Source organism: Giraffa tippelskirchi, chromosome 3 (genome assembly GCF_054371585.1).
Source record: "Giraffa tippelskirchi isolate mGirTip1 chromosome 3, T2T-mGirTip1v1.2.pri, whole genome shotgun sequence".
NCBI lineage: Eukaryota > Metazoa > Chordata > Mammalia > Artiodactyla > Giraffidae > Giraffa > Giraffa tippelskirchi.
Window position 1 is genome coordinate 93,096,489 of NC_137277.1, and position 18,288 is coordinate 93,114,776.

At 35.8% G+C, this 18,288-nt stretch overlaps 1 protein-coding gene across 1 annotated transcript in view; it reads left to right on the forward strand.

Moving 5' to 3' along the window:
* Positions 1 to 18,288, forward strand: part of LOC145542439 (sodium channel protein type 3 subunit alpha-like) — a 180,015-nt gene that overhangs the window by 81,488 nt on the left and 80,239 nt on the right. The window contains exons 3-7 of the mRNA XM_081581249.1: positions 170 to 328; positions 581 to 775; positions 10,370 to 10,683; positions 16,448 to 16,566; positions 18,055 to 18,144. Of these exons, the coding sequence (XP_081437375.1) occupies positions 10,420 to 10,683; positions 16,448 to 16,566; positions 18,055 to 18,144 (473 nt within the window). The 5' untranslated portion in view covers positions 170 to 328; positions 581 to 775; positions 10,370 to 10,419. The remainder of the gene's footprint in view (positions 1 to 169; positions 329 to 580; positions 776 to 10,369; positions 10,684 to 16,447; positions 16,567 to 18,054; positions 18,145 to 18,288) is intronic.

Below are 18,288 nucleotides of genomic sequence, written 5' to 3' on the forward strand. Positions count from 1 at the left end.
TGCCTTGGTTTAACATGCTGGTTTTTTCACCTCTGCTTATCTAAAATCTATTCTTAGAAGCCATTGAATAAAGTTCATTGGTCTTAGCAAATACAATGGGATTTTAGGTGGAGAGGAAAAGGAACTAGGATAATAACCCATAACCTCCGTGTGTACCATACACTCCAAGGGTCTACCTCTTTGATCTTTCTGGTATTTGAAGAAAAGAAACAAACGGGCAGTAAAGAGAGGAGAGGAGAGAAGGAAGTAGGAGGTGAAGAACAGGCAGATGCCCTGGAGCTCCAGTCTGTCTTCAGAAGGACTGGAATCAAGGCTGCCACTGAAGGAGGTGAGTCCCATGCCCACTGCAGGATCCTAACAATGGTTCCTGGTCCCATCATTCCTTGAGCACACAACGGCATGCTGTTCACAGGCTCAAACAACATGTTTTGTGTCAATCCTGATTTCTTGATCTAGGATTATTATTTCTTGATAAGTAAACAAAGTGCATACAAAATCCAGATCCAGAAACAGAGTACCCATATCAATCCAAATGCCAAAGGTGCTGGATTCACTTCACCTGTGTTCTCTTTCTTCACAGATCATGGAGCAAGGAAGGTAATGTCAAGCCACATCAAAGTTCATCAGGGATGAGATACCGGTCAAGGATTTGTGGCAGAGTGGCATACTGGAATAAAAACACAGACGCTCTTATAAGGGTCATATAAGAACAAATGAGATAATTCCCAGAATTGGCCTGGAGTTTTTCTGGAAAAAGGTGCTGTGACTATCTAAGGTACCTAAACTTCTAGTGGGTCTAAATCGTGTTTGTGCAAAGTAAACTAAAATCTAGTAAACTAACAATGGCAACAGTTTCAGGACAAAAAGGAGGCAGAAGAGGGATTTCCTGCCTCCTTGCTAGTTTGTTCCTCCCAAAGAGAAAGATACTCAAGAGACATGGCAGAGATGACCTCAGGGAATGGAAAGATGACAAAGGCTATTGATGTGAGTAAAGAGAAACTAAACCAGCGTTTTATTTCTTTTTCTCTCAAGAGACACATTCATCTTGTGTATTCAGCAAATTACCCAGGATTGTATTTAGTTGAACTTTATTTATTTGGTAATTGGTTCTGTAGGTCATCCATTTGTATAGGATAAAGGACATCCAAATATGTAGTCAGAATTGGATTATAAACTGGCTCCTGGACTGACCAAGTTTTTGAACCTACTGAGGAGTGTTTATTTGTTTGGTGTATCAACCACAGCTAATGAAAAAAGCTGTCTAAAATTATCTAAGTCAAGAAGGATGTTTATTGAACCTAACAAGCAGTGCAGAGGCTGTTTGGGTCCAGGAGGTGAGTGATCCATCAAGAGCCCAAGGGTAGATCTGTCTCTGTGATCTGCCACCCTTGATGTGTCAGCTTTGCCCTCACAATAGCATCCCTTCTGGTTTTAAGTGACGGCAGTAGGACCATCTATCATACCCTGATGCAACAATGTCCATAGGACAGAGAATTCTGTCTCCCCTTCAGTCTTTTTTGAGTGAAGAAACCTTTTACAGATGCCAAGTTGGCAGACTTGCCCTCACCTTGTATTGGCCAGAACTGGACCAAATGCCTAATCCTTAACCAATGATAGGCAAGGGGTTTGAAGGAACTATTGAAGTAGAATGGTTGTTGGAAGATGAACACAAAAAAAAATTTACTTCAGTTTGAAAACACACAGTAGACAAACTGAGGAGCTGATAAAACCAATGATGCTGATTTGTTACTTACAATGTTGGCTTAATTGTCATTATTAGTTAGCAGTTGTCTCTCTGAGCATATATCTATCTGATAACGGTAAAGTCACAGGCAACATCGTCTCCTAAAAGATAATAATTATTTCCAAGACAAAAACTGTTCTGAAGCCAGAGATGAACTTCTGCTTTCACATTCAGCTATTTTTTTCAGATGCCTGACATTAAGTCCAGGTAGAAAAAGGCAAAAATAGCTCTTTTATTAAACAGTTAGTAAATCAATAATAATATCTGTGTATGGACAGTCATGTGTTTAACTGACAGGAAAGGAACAATAGTAGAGAAAGTCTAGATTTAATTTGTATTTGCCCATAGTATGGTGACATCACACTACGGAGTTACTTTCTCAATAGGTTTGTCCAAACCATTAGTAATACTGAATTGCTTGACATGACACTAACAACAGATATGTTACATAGATGAAGTAGCAAGCTCAGACTTTTAATTTACCTTTAAATAGCTCCAAGATGTTTAACATATATGTGAACAGGTATCTATTAGATGTGGGTTTTATGTTTATTAATTCATTCCTGTTTGTTTTGTATTTTAAAGCAAAGGTGAGGACTCGATTGCTGTGCTTCTTAGGTGATACCACACCATTCCTAACATAATACATGCATAACAACCTCTATACATAATAACCTCCTAATAAGGTAGCTGACTCATCTTAATTCCATTTCTGAAGACATGAACTAAAATTCTTCTCATTTTGCAGGCTTGGGGCCCAGGCTTTATCCTAGACTATCTGTATTTAAATCCTGACTCTTTATTACTTTTGTAACTTGGACAAGTTATCCAACCCACCTACACCTAGGTTTTCTGATCTGTAAAATGGGGAAAATAGTAATAGTAATACCCTCATAGGGTTAAAATGACAATTAAATAAGTTAGTGTACATATTTTACATGACAGAGTATATGAGACACAGTGATCAATTGAGTTTCATCTATTATTATTATTGAATCCTCAAAGTCACTTGGCTTTGTAGGCACACCAACAAAGCAATATTTCAAAACTTTTTAAAACACAGGCAATAATATTTTATTCAGCCTTGGCAAGTGCCCAATGGTTATTATTATCATGTGTTGAATGCTGTGTGTATGCCTTTGATAAAATATGCTCTTGGTCACACACGCCACCTGAGGATATATGCAAATATTAGACAATCACTAGCCCTAAATGAAAATTCCTTTGGAAAAAATAATAACTTTCTTTAGTAGGAAAATAGTTAATTGGCCCATTCTATTCTTTAGATTATGCCCTTCCTATTTCTTTTGTTGATACCAAGAAAACACAGACAGCATCCTATTCTCAGTAATGAAACCAGTCTTTCCCTGACAAGTCTCTCTCTTGTCGTCGAGAACATGAAAATATATTCGGATGTTGTTTTTTTCTTCCCTGATCTCTCAAGTTGTATGACACAGAACAACTTTCCTACCTTGAAGATGGCAAATTTATAGCCTCTGACATAATTCAGTTTCCGTGGGAATAGACCAGAACTAATTGATTTTGTCTGTAACATAATTATAAAAATCCCTACAGAGAGAGACTATTGATACTAACAGGCTATAGACCAATACAATTCACCCAACTGTCTTCTGTTCTGGAAAATTAGGCAAGATGAGAATTCGTGGGCTAAATGACTAATGGAAAAAATACTTTTGTTTCTGCTGCGGTAGTGCTATGGCATATCCCAAATATTTACTGTGCCATTTTTCTCAGATTCTGATTCATTAACAATTATTAATTTTGTATTCCTTGTATTTGTTGGTTTTACATAATTTATGTAAAATAAAAGCAGCTTATGTTAGTATCACAGCATACAGATATGTGGACCTGGAAAACTGAACTGGGTTACACAAATCTGTTTTTCTGTGTTTGTATACAGCTTAGATCTTTAATATCAAATCACACAATAGTAAGACTCAAGATAAAAAATGTCAACAATAGTAGGAAAACTCAGTCAAGAACAGAATGTATGCAAAATGTGTTGCTTTAGGGCAACAATCTGGTTTTGTCAATAGACAGACACTTCAATGAAGATTACTTTACTTCTCTGTGCTTGTTCCTCATTTATTTTAAAGGCAGGGAGCTGGACTTTTTGTCAAATCCAATGCATGCCTTTTAATTAGCTTCTTAGAAATTCCTCTTTTGGCATCTATATAACTGTTCTAATTTCACTGTCTTATATCCTGTGTTCCCTCTCCTTAAAAAATAGTAATCACAAGAGTCCTGCCTCTTCATGTTTCCAATTTTTTCCTAAATAATGTACTGTGTATTCTTCAGCTTAACTGGTGACTCCTTAATCAACATTTACCCAGCCCAGGCAGCTTTCTTGAGTCTCAGACACATATACACCCAGTTGTCTCACAGGCATCTCAAACTAAATAAAACTCAAGCAGAATTTATTCCTACAAACCTCTACTTCTCAGTTGGGTTAAACTTGAGGCTTAAACCAGAAATCTGGAAATGAACTTAACATTGTAACTCTTCTTCACCCTTCACATCAAATCATCACAAAATCTCATTGGTTTTCACTTCCTAATTGTGCCTTCAGTACCAACCTCCAGCCGTGGTTTGTTTTCTCTCTAACTTACTGAAGACCTTCTATCTTCCAGGCACCTGCTCACCTTTCAGTGCATTTTTTCATTTAAGGTTAACATTAACTCTATGAAGTATGTGCTGTCATTGCTATCATTATCTTCATAGGGAACCTGGAGAGTATGAAGAATAAAAAAAAAAAAATTTCACATTGCTAGAACATAGTGGAGCCAGGGCTTGAATGCAGTCCTGACCGACAAGTCCACATCCTTAAGTAGTAAATCTACAATAAAATTCTTTTGCCTTTTGCTTTAAACCACTGGTGTCCATCTGCTTCCTTTTAGGGAGGCTGTTCTCAAAGGGTGGTTTTCAGACACATGGGTGTTCCTGAGTCCACTTCAGAGTGTCTTTGAGGTCTAAACTACTTTCTTAAAAAATACCAAATTGTCGTTTGCCTTTTTTCACTGCTCTCACATTTGCACCTATAGTGCTAAAGTCATGGAAGTAGAACTGCTAACGCCTGAGCAGGAATCAAGGCAGTGGCATCAAACTGTAGGAGGAGTCCTTGTTTTCTTCACCACCATTTTTGGTAAGAAAAAAAAAAAAATGCCAGTTCACATAAGAACATCTTTGATGAGGCAGTAAAAATTATTAGTTTTATTAAATCTTGATGCTGAAGAACACATATTTTTAATATTCTGTATGATGATAGGGAAAGAATACAGAAAGCATCTCCGCTGTGGACTGAGCACTACGGCTGTCTCAAGGGCAATAGTTGTGTGACTGTGTCAGTCAGGAGCCGAATGCGCATTACTTTTTCATGGAACACCATTTCCACTTGAAAGAAAAAACTAACAAACTATGGATATTTGGCAGATACTTTCTCAAAAATGAATAAAGGAAAAACCTGTCATTTCAGGGAAAGCAAATGATAGTATTTGTTTTCGATGTTAAAATTGGAGCTTTCAAGGGGAAATTGGAATTCTGGAAAACTTTCACCTGAAGCTGGGAGAATTGACTTACTTGAAAAGACCCTGATGCTGGGAAAGATTGAAGGCAGGAGGAGAAGGGGACAACAGAGAATGAGATGATTGGATGGCATCACCGACTCAATGGACATGGGTTTGGGTAGACTCTGGGAGTTGGTGATGGATAGGGAGGCCTGGCGGGCTGCAGTTCATGGGGTTGCAAAGAGTCAGACACGACTGAGAGACTGAACTGAACTGAACTGAACTGGGAGCTTGACGGTCTCCCAATACATTATGATCTTCTCTAGAGATCGATGGTGATATTAACAAATGCTATTTTTGAATGTTACATAATAAAATTTGTCAAAATTTGGAAAATCTGCATAGTAATGTGCTGATATTTTCCAAATGATCTATGCATGATGGTACAAAATCCATCCAAAGGTCAAGATCAATCAAAAGTTCACTGATAGTTTCAGATTCCTCACTGAAACTAATTTAAGAAACTACCATTTGTAGCGTTTTAATGTTTATCAAAGAAAAATATTCACAATTGCTTCATAAAGAAATTGAAATACTCCCTATTTTCCAACTACATATTTGTGAGGTGATTTTCTTCTTGTACTTTAATCAAAACAACATATCTCAACAGATTGAATTCTTAAGCAGATATGAGAATCTAGCTATATTCCATAAAGTCAGACAGTAAAGAGATTTGCCCAAATGTAAAACAAGTTCATTCTTCTCACTCAATTCTTTTCATTTTGAAATGTGATTGGTGTATTGTTATTTTCATTAAAAATCTCTTTTATATGTAAACATATTAAGTTAATCAAGACATGTTTTTAAATTTTCTGTTCTAATTTTTAGTACAGTAGATATGGATAGATAAGTTTCCTCTTAAACAAAAGCTCTTTGACGTCATCTGTAATTTTAAGAGCATTAAGGGATCCTGAAACCAAAATGCTTAAAAACCATGGCTCTAGGATCGCTCACTATCTGTCCATCCTTCATACTGCCACCATATTTCCAATCTTAAATTGATCATGCAGGTCCCACCTACAGCTTTCCTTAGCGTGCTGAATGAGGCCTTTGGTGATCTATATCCTGCCTAAATTCCATTCCTTCATTTTTCCACTCCCTTTTAGGCAGGTTAACTTCCACCCATGATGAACTTCTTACAGTTCTTCCCAAACAACCCATGCTCTGTTATTTCTGGGTCCGTATACGTGCTTCCCCCCTGCCTACCTCATAGGTCTCTACTGATATGGCTTCTTCCCAACCTTCCCCCATCTACCACCACCACTACAATAAGCTGGTCAAATTTCAACCAGTCTACAAAACTCACCCTAATATCACTTCCTTAGGAAAACTTGTCTTAACCATGTCCTTCCCTGGGTAGAATAAACTGCTCCCTTTAATGCAGCTCAGACAATAACCAGTTATATAAGATTATATTATAATTATTAGTATAAAAATCTGTCTATCCCAATGAACAGTCAGTTCCTTAAGGGCAGAGACTATGGGTACCTAATTCAAACACAATGTTGATACAGAGTAGTCCCTCAATAAATATTTCCTAAATAAATGACCCTAAGTTTCCCTCCAGGTTTGAAATTCTGTCATCCATCCCTGTAATAAGATATTTTGAACCACAGTCTTTCTTGATTAACAGAAGGATGCATTTGTTTTATTTACACACATTAACAAACACAGACACTTGAGTTTTTAATCAAAGAGATCATCTTCTCAGATCTTTTCTCCTTTTTTGTCCTTGTAAGGACAGTTCTGGAGAAAATTTGGTATGCTAAATTTGATGTGTTTTAATAAATTATAATGCACATATACTCATTAATAATGTATATTCCACACCAAGGCATCAGTAGGAATTAATTTTTTAAAGTCTGTCCTAATAGGAATATAAAATTATGTAAGAGCTCAGCATAATAACCTCACAAAGAACAAGAAAGAATAGAAAAAAATTAAAATAGAACTACTAAAGAACTATGAGAGGTTTCTAAACAGCAACACTATAGATGAAGCCCCAAGAAACTCTGTTCATTATAATCTTTAATGTCTCAGCCTATTCAAATACTGAGCAAACCCTAGGTCTCCTTGCAGACAAAAAGCTGAGAGTCTAGAACTGGACTGTCTTCTCAGGATTTAGAGACAGCAGCATGGTAATTTCAAAGAGAGGTCTTTACTTCCTTTTGATCAAGACTCGAGATCTTTATTCTCGTCCCTGATAAGTGAACGAAGGCAAAGAATTATTTATTTTTAAATAAATTTTCATGATTTTGTGATGGTACCTTGTTTTGTGTCATCTCAGAGAAATCAAAGTCATTTATAAAGATTACTGGAAGATTTCTACATTAGATATGCTTAAAATAATTTCATTTTAAAACTTAGGAGCCAGGAGACTCCAATTAAATGAGGGAAATTAGTTATTTCTTTGTAGAAAAGTGTTGCCACATGTATGATAAGGTATTTTGATGACAATGAGGTTGCTTGCTTGTGTGTGCTCAGTTGTGTCCAACTCTTTGCAACCCCATGGACTGGGGGCCCCAGCAGGCTCCTCTGTCCATGAAATTCTCCAGGCAAGAATACTGGAGTGGGTTACCATTTCCTACTCCAGCGGATCTTCCCGACACAGGGATCAAACCCGCTTCTCTTATGTCTCCTGCATTGGCAGGCAGGCTCTTTAAAGAGGTTGAGGAAGATTAAATGACAAACTCAATACCACAAACTCAGTACTCACAGACTCAATACCGATCTAGATCTCTGAAACCAACTGCTGCAAGGTTTTCATTCCACTGTCAATAAAGAAACCAAAATCAGTTCAAGTAAATGCTTAACTACAAAAGTAATCTTTCTTGTCCCTTAAGAGAGCAGCCAAGTTTCACAGAAATGTTTAAAGATATTTTTCTCATGCTTTGTCATTTTCATTTAGCACTTGGGAAGAACCCTTATCCATTCAATTCATGACAGGTGATAAGAGACAGGTGGATTACACATCCCTGGTTATTTAAGGCTTTCAGTTAAAGGCAAACTCCTTCCCCACTGAAAAATACAAAAGCTGTGATTATTCCACAGCTGCCTAGGGTTGAAATGACTATGTCACCATTGAATTTACCATAAAATGGCTGAAACCATTAACTCTACTTTGTCCCATCTACTGTGAATTTAGAAGGCACAAAATAGATAGTTGATTGATTTTTAAGTAAAACAGAATAACTATTCCCAAACCTTCTGATCCATATACCACTTGATGGAGCAGAAGAAAGAGCCTTGTCCCATCACAAATCAGAAGTTCTTTTTTCAGAACTATTAGGGGATATGGCACAACTTTTTGACAAGTCTGATAATTTATAACTTATCTGGAATATACCTTCATAATAGCAGGAAGTATAATGATGGTATCATACTATGAATATGAATTCAATGGAAAGACATGAGTATTAAAATATTTTTTGTCACTTGGACAGACCTGGGAACCAGTAATTCAGATATACACTCAAAAAACATGCAGTATTGTGTATCATTTTTCTTATGTCACTATAAGATCTAGAATTTCTCCTTCTCTGGAAACTCACTATCTCCATGCAACGAACTGCCAAGAATTAGAATGCCATTTAGGGATAAACTAGTATGGTGACTAGAGTAAGTGTGGGGGCAGAGGTAGGTGGGTGTCTGGGGATAGGGAAATGTCACAGATGACTTCCATGATTATTCTGATGCCATGGTTGTAGATCATTCTACAAGATGACTGATGTACTCATTGCATTTCATTGTTATTGTTTCTATTTTCTATTTGGATTTTTAAAATGAGATTCTTGGCACAATGCAAAATAAAATAACTGCTAACTCATGTTTCAAAATGTATGTAGCTGATATCTGGTATTTCTGACAGTTCTGTCACATTTCCAGCAGATAGCATTTTTTCCCTCCCCTGGGAAACTGAGCAGGTCCACTCCACATGTCTGCCTTGTCTCCTCCATTCCTCTTCCAGCCATGGGATAGGCGTCTGTGAATGTGCCCCTGTACTCTGCACTTCCTAGTCCATTCCTGAAGCTCCACAGTTAGCTGTAGTTCCAGCAAGTTAGGACCTTATTTAAAGAACAGTGGCTTGAATTGCAAAGACGCTTGAAACCACAACAGAGGAAATGGTTGAAGGAACTAAAAATAATTAGATTACAATCACTGACACTAACACAGTGCTTGCTAATTCTGGAAACTAGTCTAAACATTTAATGCAAATTAATTTATTAATTCCTTACTAACCTGGGGGGTCAGTTCTCATATTATCTCCATTTCATAGATGAAGACTGAAGCATTGAGGGGTTACATGTTTAAAGTCATGCCGCTCAACAGTGACAGAGCCAGGGTTTAGAACAGAAAGAATCCGGCTCCACAGTCCATTCCTTTACTACCCTACACCAAATGAAAGATTCAGGAAGAAGATGAAAACTGTCCTGGAATACTTAAAGAGGAGCAGACAGGAAAAGTAAATACATTCTGCATTGCTTCAGAAGATACCTCAGGAGGAACCTAAGTGAAAAGCTAAAAGGAAACAGCTTTGACTTCTCTGTCGATGCTGACAGTCAGACCTTGCCTTAGAACCACTGTTCAGTGATGCCGGTAATTAGAACAGTGGTTGGGTTACACAAAGTTCTTTTTCTACCCTGAGATTTTATGAGTCGGCGGTATACCACTGTATTGTCACCAGGATATTTTTCTTTGGAGTGTTAGTAAGATATGATAAAAAAAGGAGGGAGAAAAATAATGGGCCCCTAAGTAATTTTATCGACAAGCATTCTTGGCACTAATCTTTACCAAATGTTTACTATGCTTTGGTGTAAAGGTATCAGAACAGACATTTGATTGACATATAAAGTTGTCTTTTTGAAAATTATATTGGATGATATTTCTAAGTTAAAATTTGTAGCACAGTATGAAAAGCACTACTTAGTGTTTATATTAAAATAATTAATACAAGAAATATTAAATAACATCTTGGTTGATTTTCTTAATCTCTCTCATTCTCTTGCTTTCCTAACCCTCATGCATTGTTTTTTAATTGCAGGCTATTCTTATGCAAGAAGCTAAACGTAATTAAATGTGCAGGATGAAAAGATGGCACAGGCACTGTTGGTACCCCCAGGACCTGAAAGCTTCCGCCTTTTTACTAGAGAATCTCTTGCTGCTATCGAAAAACGTGCTGCAGAAGAGAAAGCCAAGAAACCCAAGAGAGAACAAGACAATGATGAAGAGAATGAACCAAAGCCGAACAGTGACTTGGAGGCTGGAAAGAATCTTCCATTCATTTACGGAGACATCCCTCCAGGGATGGTGTCAGAGCCGCTGGAGGACTTGGACCCCTACTATATCAATAAGAAAGTGAGTGTTGATTTTATCCTTCCCATAAGTCTTTAACTTGGAACTTTAACATACTTTTCTGGGGCTCATGGATACACTGCACCATAAGTTTTCTACTGTTTAAGATTTTATAATACTTATTTCCACTTATTTTTAAGTACAGTATAATCAGCAGAAACATAAGAAATGAAGTCAAGATCTGGCCAAAGTGAAGTGATATAGAGATGAACCATTTCTACAGTTTCATAGTCACTGATATTGACAAAGTTAAAATTGACACCAACAAAGCAAAACATCTGTTATTGGTGACATATTTAAACACATAGTAGACGACAGAATAATAGCTATGTGAAAGAAGAGTTCAGGGTACATATCCTTATTTTTTAGTTCTTTGACTTGAGGTTTCTTCACGATAGATTTGTATTCTAGAGGGTAATAAATAATCTTTTATTTGGCATCCTCCTATAGGAAGATAGAAAAAATTGTTCACCCAAAGATACGTTTTTTAGGTCCAGTAACCTGATTGGGAATTTCTCTTAAACTTAATCTGTGACAGGCTAGATTCCAGAACACCTACATATTGTTAAAACATCACTCTGAGAAACAAATGTCAAGACAGAAGATAAAAAAACAAAAACAGAAACTCTAGTTTTTCCATATATGATTTAAATCAACAATTATGACTGTGTCTTTCTAATACTATAATAACCATATAATTCTGTTGGAATTAGCTAGCTTTTGATGTTAAACCAACTGTGCGGTATTTTATACGAAGTATAAAAAAATAGATGATAGATTCTGTGCTCTCTAATTAGGTATTTTGGCAGCTTACAACCATGATTTATATTTCACATTCACAGACATAAAAACTGGCCCATGTAGAAACTAAAGAAACATTAATATCACCAAGAGGTATTGGCCTACAGATTAAAGGAAAAACTGAGCACTTTTATTAGTTAGTTAAAGCCAGCCCTTTTAAAAGGAATGGCTAAAGAAACTGTATTCTTTAAGCAGCATACAACTTATAAGATCAATGATGGCTAAAGGAACTGACAACCATTCAGACCTGGAACTAGCCCTATTGCTCTGAAGGAGTGCTTCTGAAACTGTGTACATACAGAGGATAGTGTTAAAATACAGATTCTGATCCCATAGATCTGGGGTGGGGCCATGGATCCAGCATTTCTAGCAAGCTTGCGAGTGAGACTCCTGCTGCTGGTACATGGGCCCACTTGGAGTAGTCAGCATTAAAATGCATTATTTAAAGTTACACAGCCAATGAAAATAAACAGGTCCTTTCTGTTTCCTTTCAAACTAGCTTCATGAAAGGTGGCATATAATATATATTCATATAGTTCTAAAAGTAATTTATTGCAGTACTTTACTATAGAATTGGTAAAGAAAATTTTGAAATTTAGTTACTGTATTATTACACATGATGATGAAAGTGAGATATTCCTCAAGAAACTAGAAGAAAATTCTCCTCTGGAAATTATTGATTCAAACTGTATATTTGCAAAGATGCCTTCAAGAGATGGCGGTATGACTTATACCCTGATATGATTAAAAGTATTTGCTACTTAAAGGAAGGAAGTGTCCTTAAGATAAGGAATTGGTAAAATTAAGGAGGGGCAAAAGAGAATAATGAAGAAAAATATTAACATTTTCTCAGGGAGACAGATTTTCAGTTAGTAGTAGTCCTGAAAGTACTTTCCTCTCAGAAAATCTCTTCATTGGGTAGGGCCTACACTGTGCTACCTAATCGAGACATCATCAAACATCTATATTAATTAATTAAGTCAGCTTATTTGGACTCCATGCTCAACAAAGAGTATCTTATTATAATTCGTCTTCCCATAGATCTGCTTAAAGGAAAGAATGTGCTGGCTATGCTACAGCAATTATGCCAACCTCTGTGACAGTGATCTATCTGGTTGTATATAAATAGATTGGCGTTTTAATTTTATACCAGGCTTTCAAGCTTGGTTAACGTGAGTCTGCCGCTAGGAAACAGAATTGCTCTCTATGTGCTAACAAAGTCAGTTTTTATTGCCTCCCTGTCTGACAACAAGAGTAGAACCCACATTTATTCATAATGGCCATGACTCGTCTTAAGAGACATCTAGAGTGTATACTGTTGTCTGCCCTGCTTTCCTTTATGAAGAGTCTATAAGGATGAAGACTGAGGGGCTATTGAAGAAAATAGCTCTTGGGACAGAAGGAGCTAATGTAAGAAGCTAATGGAGAAGTTCTGGCATTTAAAATATGGTATAGAGCTTGTTAATTATATGGAATAATGCAGGTGAAAGGCGTTTTAAAATTATAAAGTATTATGAAACTTTGATTCCATCAATTAATGTTACAATTTTACATACCTAATTGAATCATATAAGCAAAATCACAATGTATCTTAATGGCATTCAAATTGATAAAACTTGAGAATAGTGAAAGTGATTATAGTAACAGCTAAAATTTGCTATGCTCATACTTCGTCAGGTATTGTTTGAGTGCTTTAACTCGCATAACTTATGTAATAGCAACGAAAAACAAGGCAGGTACTAGATTTACCTCATTTTATAGATGGGGAAGTGAAGCAGAGAGAGGTTAAGTAACTTGCCCAAAGTTACACTCCGTAAGTGATGAGTTAGGATGTGAACCTAGGCAGTCAGGCTCCAGAGCTCTTAATCACTAAGCAAAACTATATACTGTGGTTATTATATAATGAAAGAAAATGTTTTTAAAAATTAGTTGTATAATTTTGAATTCTCTGATGGATATGGGTCTACTCAGAGAACTTATTCTTGCCTTAAGTAGTAAAAACTTTAGTGAACCTGTAAAATGTGCATTTACCCGGGAAAAAGAAGCAAGCACCTTTCCAGAGTAGATAATAACCAGTTTAACATACTTCCAGATATAACATTCATCACTTTAGTAGCAATATATAGTACTATTTTCTTAAGTCATATCATTACTTATCACTTCTTGGAGAACAGATTTTGGAATTGACACTATTGATCTTTCCTCTATTTATCAGTCATTCTCTCAAATAATTTTCAGTTTCAGTATATGTCTCAACAAAAGAGCCTCAAATTTCAAATGCCTTTCTTGTCATTTGTTCACCATACAGGACAACAACCTTTTATTCTTCACTTTTCAGAACTCAAGGTTTTCTTTCTGTTAGGGGTTGTTCTCCAGAAATAAACTGGGATTGTGTTCTTAAGGTCTGCTTTATTCCAGAATCAGTAAATTCACTGAAGATGCCCTTGGCATGTCATTTTTTTTTTTTAAGATAAATTTATTTAGTTTAGTTGGGGGCTAATTACTTTACAATATTGTGGTAGTTTTTGCCATACATTGACATGAATCAGCCATGGGTTTACATGTGTTCCCCTTCCTGGACCCCCCTTCCCACCTCCCTCCCCATCCCATCCCTCTGGATCATATGTGAAACAGAACACCATTCCATGTTCGATGCATGAGACAAATGCTCAGGACTGGGGCAATGGGATGGCATGTCATTTTTAACCCCATTAGTACTGCAGAGGCTAATCTTATGGGAAGAGGCGAGGCTTCCATGTTTAAAGAAACAGTTCATTTCTCTTCACTCTGATCTTGGAGATTTTTCGAGATAAAATCCTCTCAATATTACAGTTGGCTTTTTCAGGGATATTGTTTAAAAAAAAAAAATGAGTAAATGCACCTTAAACTGTGGTAAACTTTACATGTTACTGCTGTCATTGAATGTCTAAACAGACCCAGATTTCTTGACGATAACATTAAATGATTTAATCCTATGAATTCAAAAAATCCTTTCATGCATCTGTGTTTCAAGAGCAGACATCCAGGTGCCCACTCTCCCTTGTGAATAATCTCAGTGCTAGTAAAGAACAGCTTATTTGCCCTATCATAGCATTTTTCAAATCTAATAGATTACAGTTCATAGAAAATAGTTGGTTAGGTCTATGGTCTTGAATACAAAAAGGCAACATGCAGAGAAGTCGCTTTCTCTATGCTTTATACTTATATATAAATATTTTCTATTCATTAAATGTAAATATTATACTCACAATATTCTATTCAAACAGAGCATGTTGTCAGTGAACATGAATGTCTAGGATACAGTCCTTAGTTAATTTAATCATATAAGCAACATCACAATGCATTTTAATGGCATTCAAACTGATCGTGTAAAACTTGAGAATAGTGAAAACATATTCATAATTAAATGGTTATATAGAATAGATATCTTAAAAGTAAATAGCATCTTAAAGGTAAACTCACATTTAATTGAAACAAGAGTTTATTTGCAAACCAGGCTATTAATTGCTGTGTAAAACAAAATGGGAAAAAAAAGTAGCTAACTGGTTCTTTATGCTCAATGATTTATAACAACTTCTAAGCTAGTCCTCAGTGGAATGAACTCTACAAATAATTGCTGCTTGACTATAATTACAAGCAGCATGCCAATGTGTGTATATTAATATACTAAGACTTGCTGGAAAAGGGAAACAATTGGGGAGTGATCAAAAGGCAGTGTGATTTATCTGGAAAGACATAATGGTGGAGATGATTTTGACAGCTGAGGACATTCCTAGAGAGTAGGGATTTTCAACCCATGGCTGCATATAGAATCACTAGGGGAAAATGTTTAACATATCATTGTCTATGCCCATCCTCCAAAAATTAATTCTGTTGTTCTCGGGTGGATCCCATATAACAACAATTTTAAGATCACCCCAAGAGAGTCTAACATGCGGACAGGACTAAGAACATTTGATATAAGAGTGGGTCATTGTAGGTAGAACCTTATTGTCAGATCTGTTATGGACCTGAACAAAAGTAAGTTTGCATTACATGACCTCTCAGGTACCTCCTTCCTCTAGGATTCTATGACACTCATCTTCAGAATCAGAGTGAGAAGTTGATACTAAGTGGGATTGACAAGTGAATTGAATTGGCTGGAACAAAGGTGCTTTGGTGGGAAAAGAAATAAAAGATGATTCCAGAGAGACCAAGTAGGTAATCACCATCTGAGCCACCAGAGAAGTCCCAAGAATACTGAAGTGGGTAGCCATTCCCTTCTCCAAGGGATCCTCCCAACCCAAGGATTGAACCTGCATTACAGGCAGATTCTTTACCATCTGAGCCACCAGGAAAGCCGAGCTTAAATGCTAAATTGATGATTATAGGTTTCAGGTCATAGGAATTTAGCGACAGAATGCCCTTTGAAATGATGCATTTCAGCCTAATTCTTAATGCAGCTGGTCCTTCTCAGTATTACAGCAGATCTATAGAACCAGCAAAACCAGTTTATTCAGCCTGTTTGAACATTTTAAAGTAGGACAACTACCACAGGGAAGATAGCTTCATAAACTTTAGAGTTAAAAGATTGGATATAATTAAAATATTTATAAAAGATTATTTTAATAGCAGTTATGTACAGAATAATCTGAAAAGTTACCAAAACTGGGGACAGATGGTAAGCCTTAAATAGAATTAGAGTCCACAAAGTTAATTTACAACTTGATACGAATTTTGTGTAGGATCATCGGTTTGTTTTGGGAAGTTGATACCTGAGAGACAGATTAGATAATAGTACATTGTATCTTTGTTTGTAGTTATATGTCAATTTAGGGGAGAAAAAGTGATATCTATTATGTTTATACTTATACAAACTGGCTTAAACAAGTTCAAACAAATCAGGTAAAAAGTTTTTATGTGTGTAAGCTCTTCATATAAGTCACACGTCTAATCTAGTAATTTTTTCCCATGTGTTCTTTTTCAGACTTTTATAGTATTGAATAAAGGGAAGGCAATTTTCCGATTCAGTGCCACCTCTGCCTTGTATATTTTAACTCCACTAAACCCTATTAGGAAAATTGCTATTAAGATTTTGGTACATTCATATCCTTTTTATGTGAATTGTCTAAATGTTGTTTATAGTAGCTGATTTTATAAAGAATGTCATTCTTTTTATAATGTATATATAATTCTTTCAGATTAGTTGGTAACTTTGCTGTTTATTGTACTCATTGATTTTCTGCTATTTATAACAAGATTATTGTAGAATGACAATTATGATTCTAGTAGTAACAAGACAACTATGATAGTAAATGAAACACACTGTGTAGCAGGAACAACAGCAGATCTCCTTCAAACTTTTATTAACCTCAATTAGATCATATATAACCACCATTAAAGAAGCATAGCTTACTGTGCTTAGTATTATTATCTATATTCCAAATGTTCAAATTTTTGTGCCTTAATTGGTTCTGTATCTTCATCACTTGGACTTTCCTTCCTTCCTTCCTTCTTTTCTTCCTTCAGCAAATATTTGTTAAACTACTATGTATCTATGCATCTGATTGATAATATCTATTTAAAAATCATTGAACTTAAAACTACTTACAATGATAGTCAAAAACTATATGTAAAATGACATAATACGTGTGGATTTCAAGAAAACTCTCAAGAAGTGATAATAAACTAGAAAGGTGATCCTCAGAGGCAGTGATCCAAAATAGGCATCTTATACAAACAGATTCAAAACAGGTTAACATAAAAACTAAAAGAGAGACAAAAGAGATGGGGTTAACCTAGAGACAGGGAAAAGAGGACTGATAGCCTTTTGAAGGGCTTTTGAATTCTCCCATTCTATGGTTTGATATTGGAAAGCATTTACATTTTAAACCAGAAAGATTTACTTCAAAAAATGTAATCATAAGTTTTCTTAGAGTGAAGGCTGGGTTGAAATTCTAAGAGAAATGACTACAGCTAATTCTTAGAAAGGTTTGAAAACAGTGTGTGTTTAGGTATGGTATGGACAAGATACAGAAAAATAATTAAATGTCCTGATAAGTTCCTATACTCGCAAGTGAAAATTAAAAGTTAGGAAATAAAACTAGCTCATTAGCACAATTTGTCTCTCCCTTTATTCTTATGTGGTTAATGCTAAAGGAACAAGTTCCATCACTGTAAGGCTACTAGAGTTCCTAATTACAGTAGAATCAATCAATGTAATCCTTGAATACACAGGGCTATACATTCTCAGGCTTATTATATTCCATTCATTAACCTTTTGTCCATCAGTGGAAATTTTAAAGGGTATCTGAAGTATAATTTTTAGGCTTACACCTGAAAATTCCCATGTGCTTCAAACAGAGATCTTTCTATTGAATTCAGTTTTGTGAGGGAATGATGCATAATAAAAAAAACAGTGAACCAAGAATACAAAAAATGTATGACAGACTTCGGAGCTTCATTTTTTTCTTTGTCATTGTTTTAAAACAAATAAGTAAGATTAATTTTACAGGTAACTTGGTTTTTTTGTATTTGATTATTTGTAAATGGCCACAATATTGTACTAGCATTTATTCCTTAACTATAATCTACTTTATTCAGCATGCTTATCATGTGCACTATCTTGACCAACTGTGTATTTATGACCTTGAGTAACCCTCCAGACTGGACAAAGAATGTAGAGTAAGTAAAAATGATTTCTTGGAATGAGAAATGCACACTCAAATTCTCTAGCAATCTCCTTTTAATTATGGTCTGACTTATAGTTTCCACTTTTTGAAGTCAAACTAAACATTTCTAAGAAACGATTATTTGCATAATATGGAA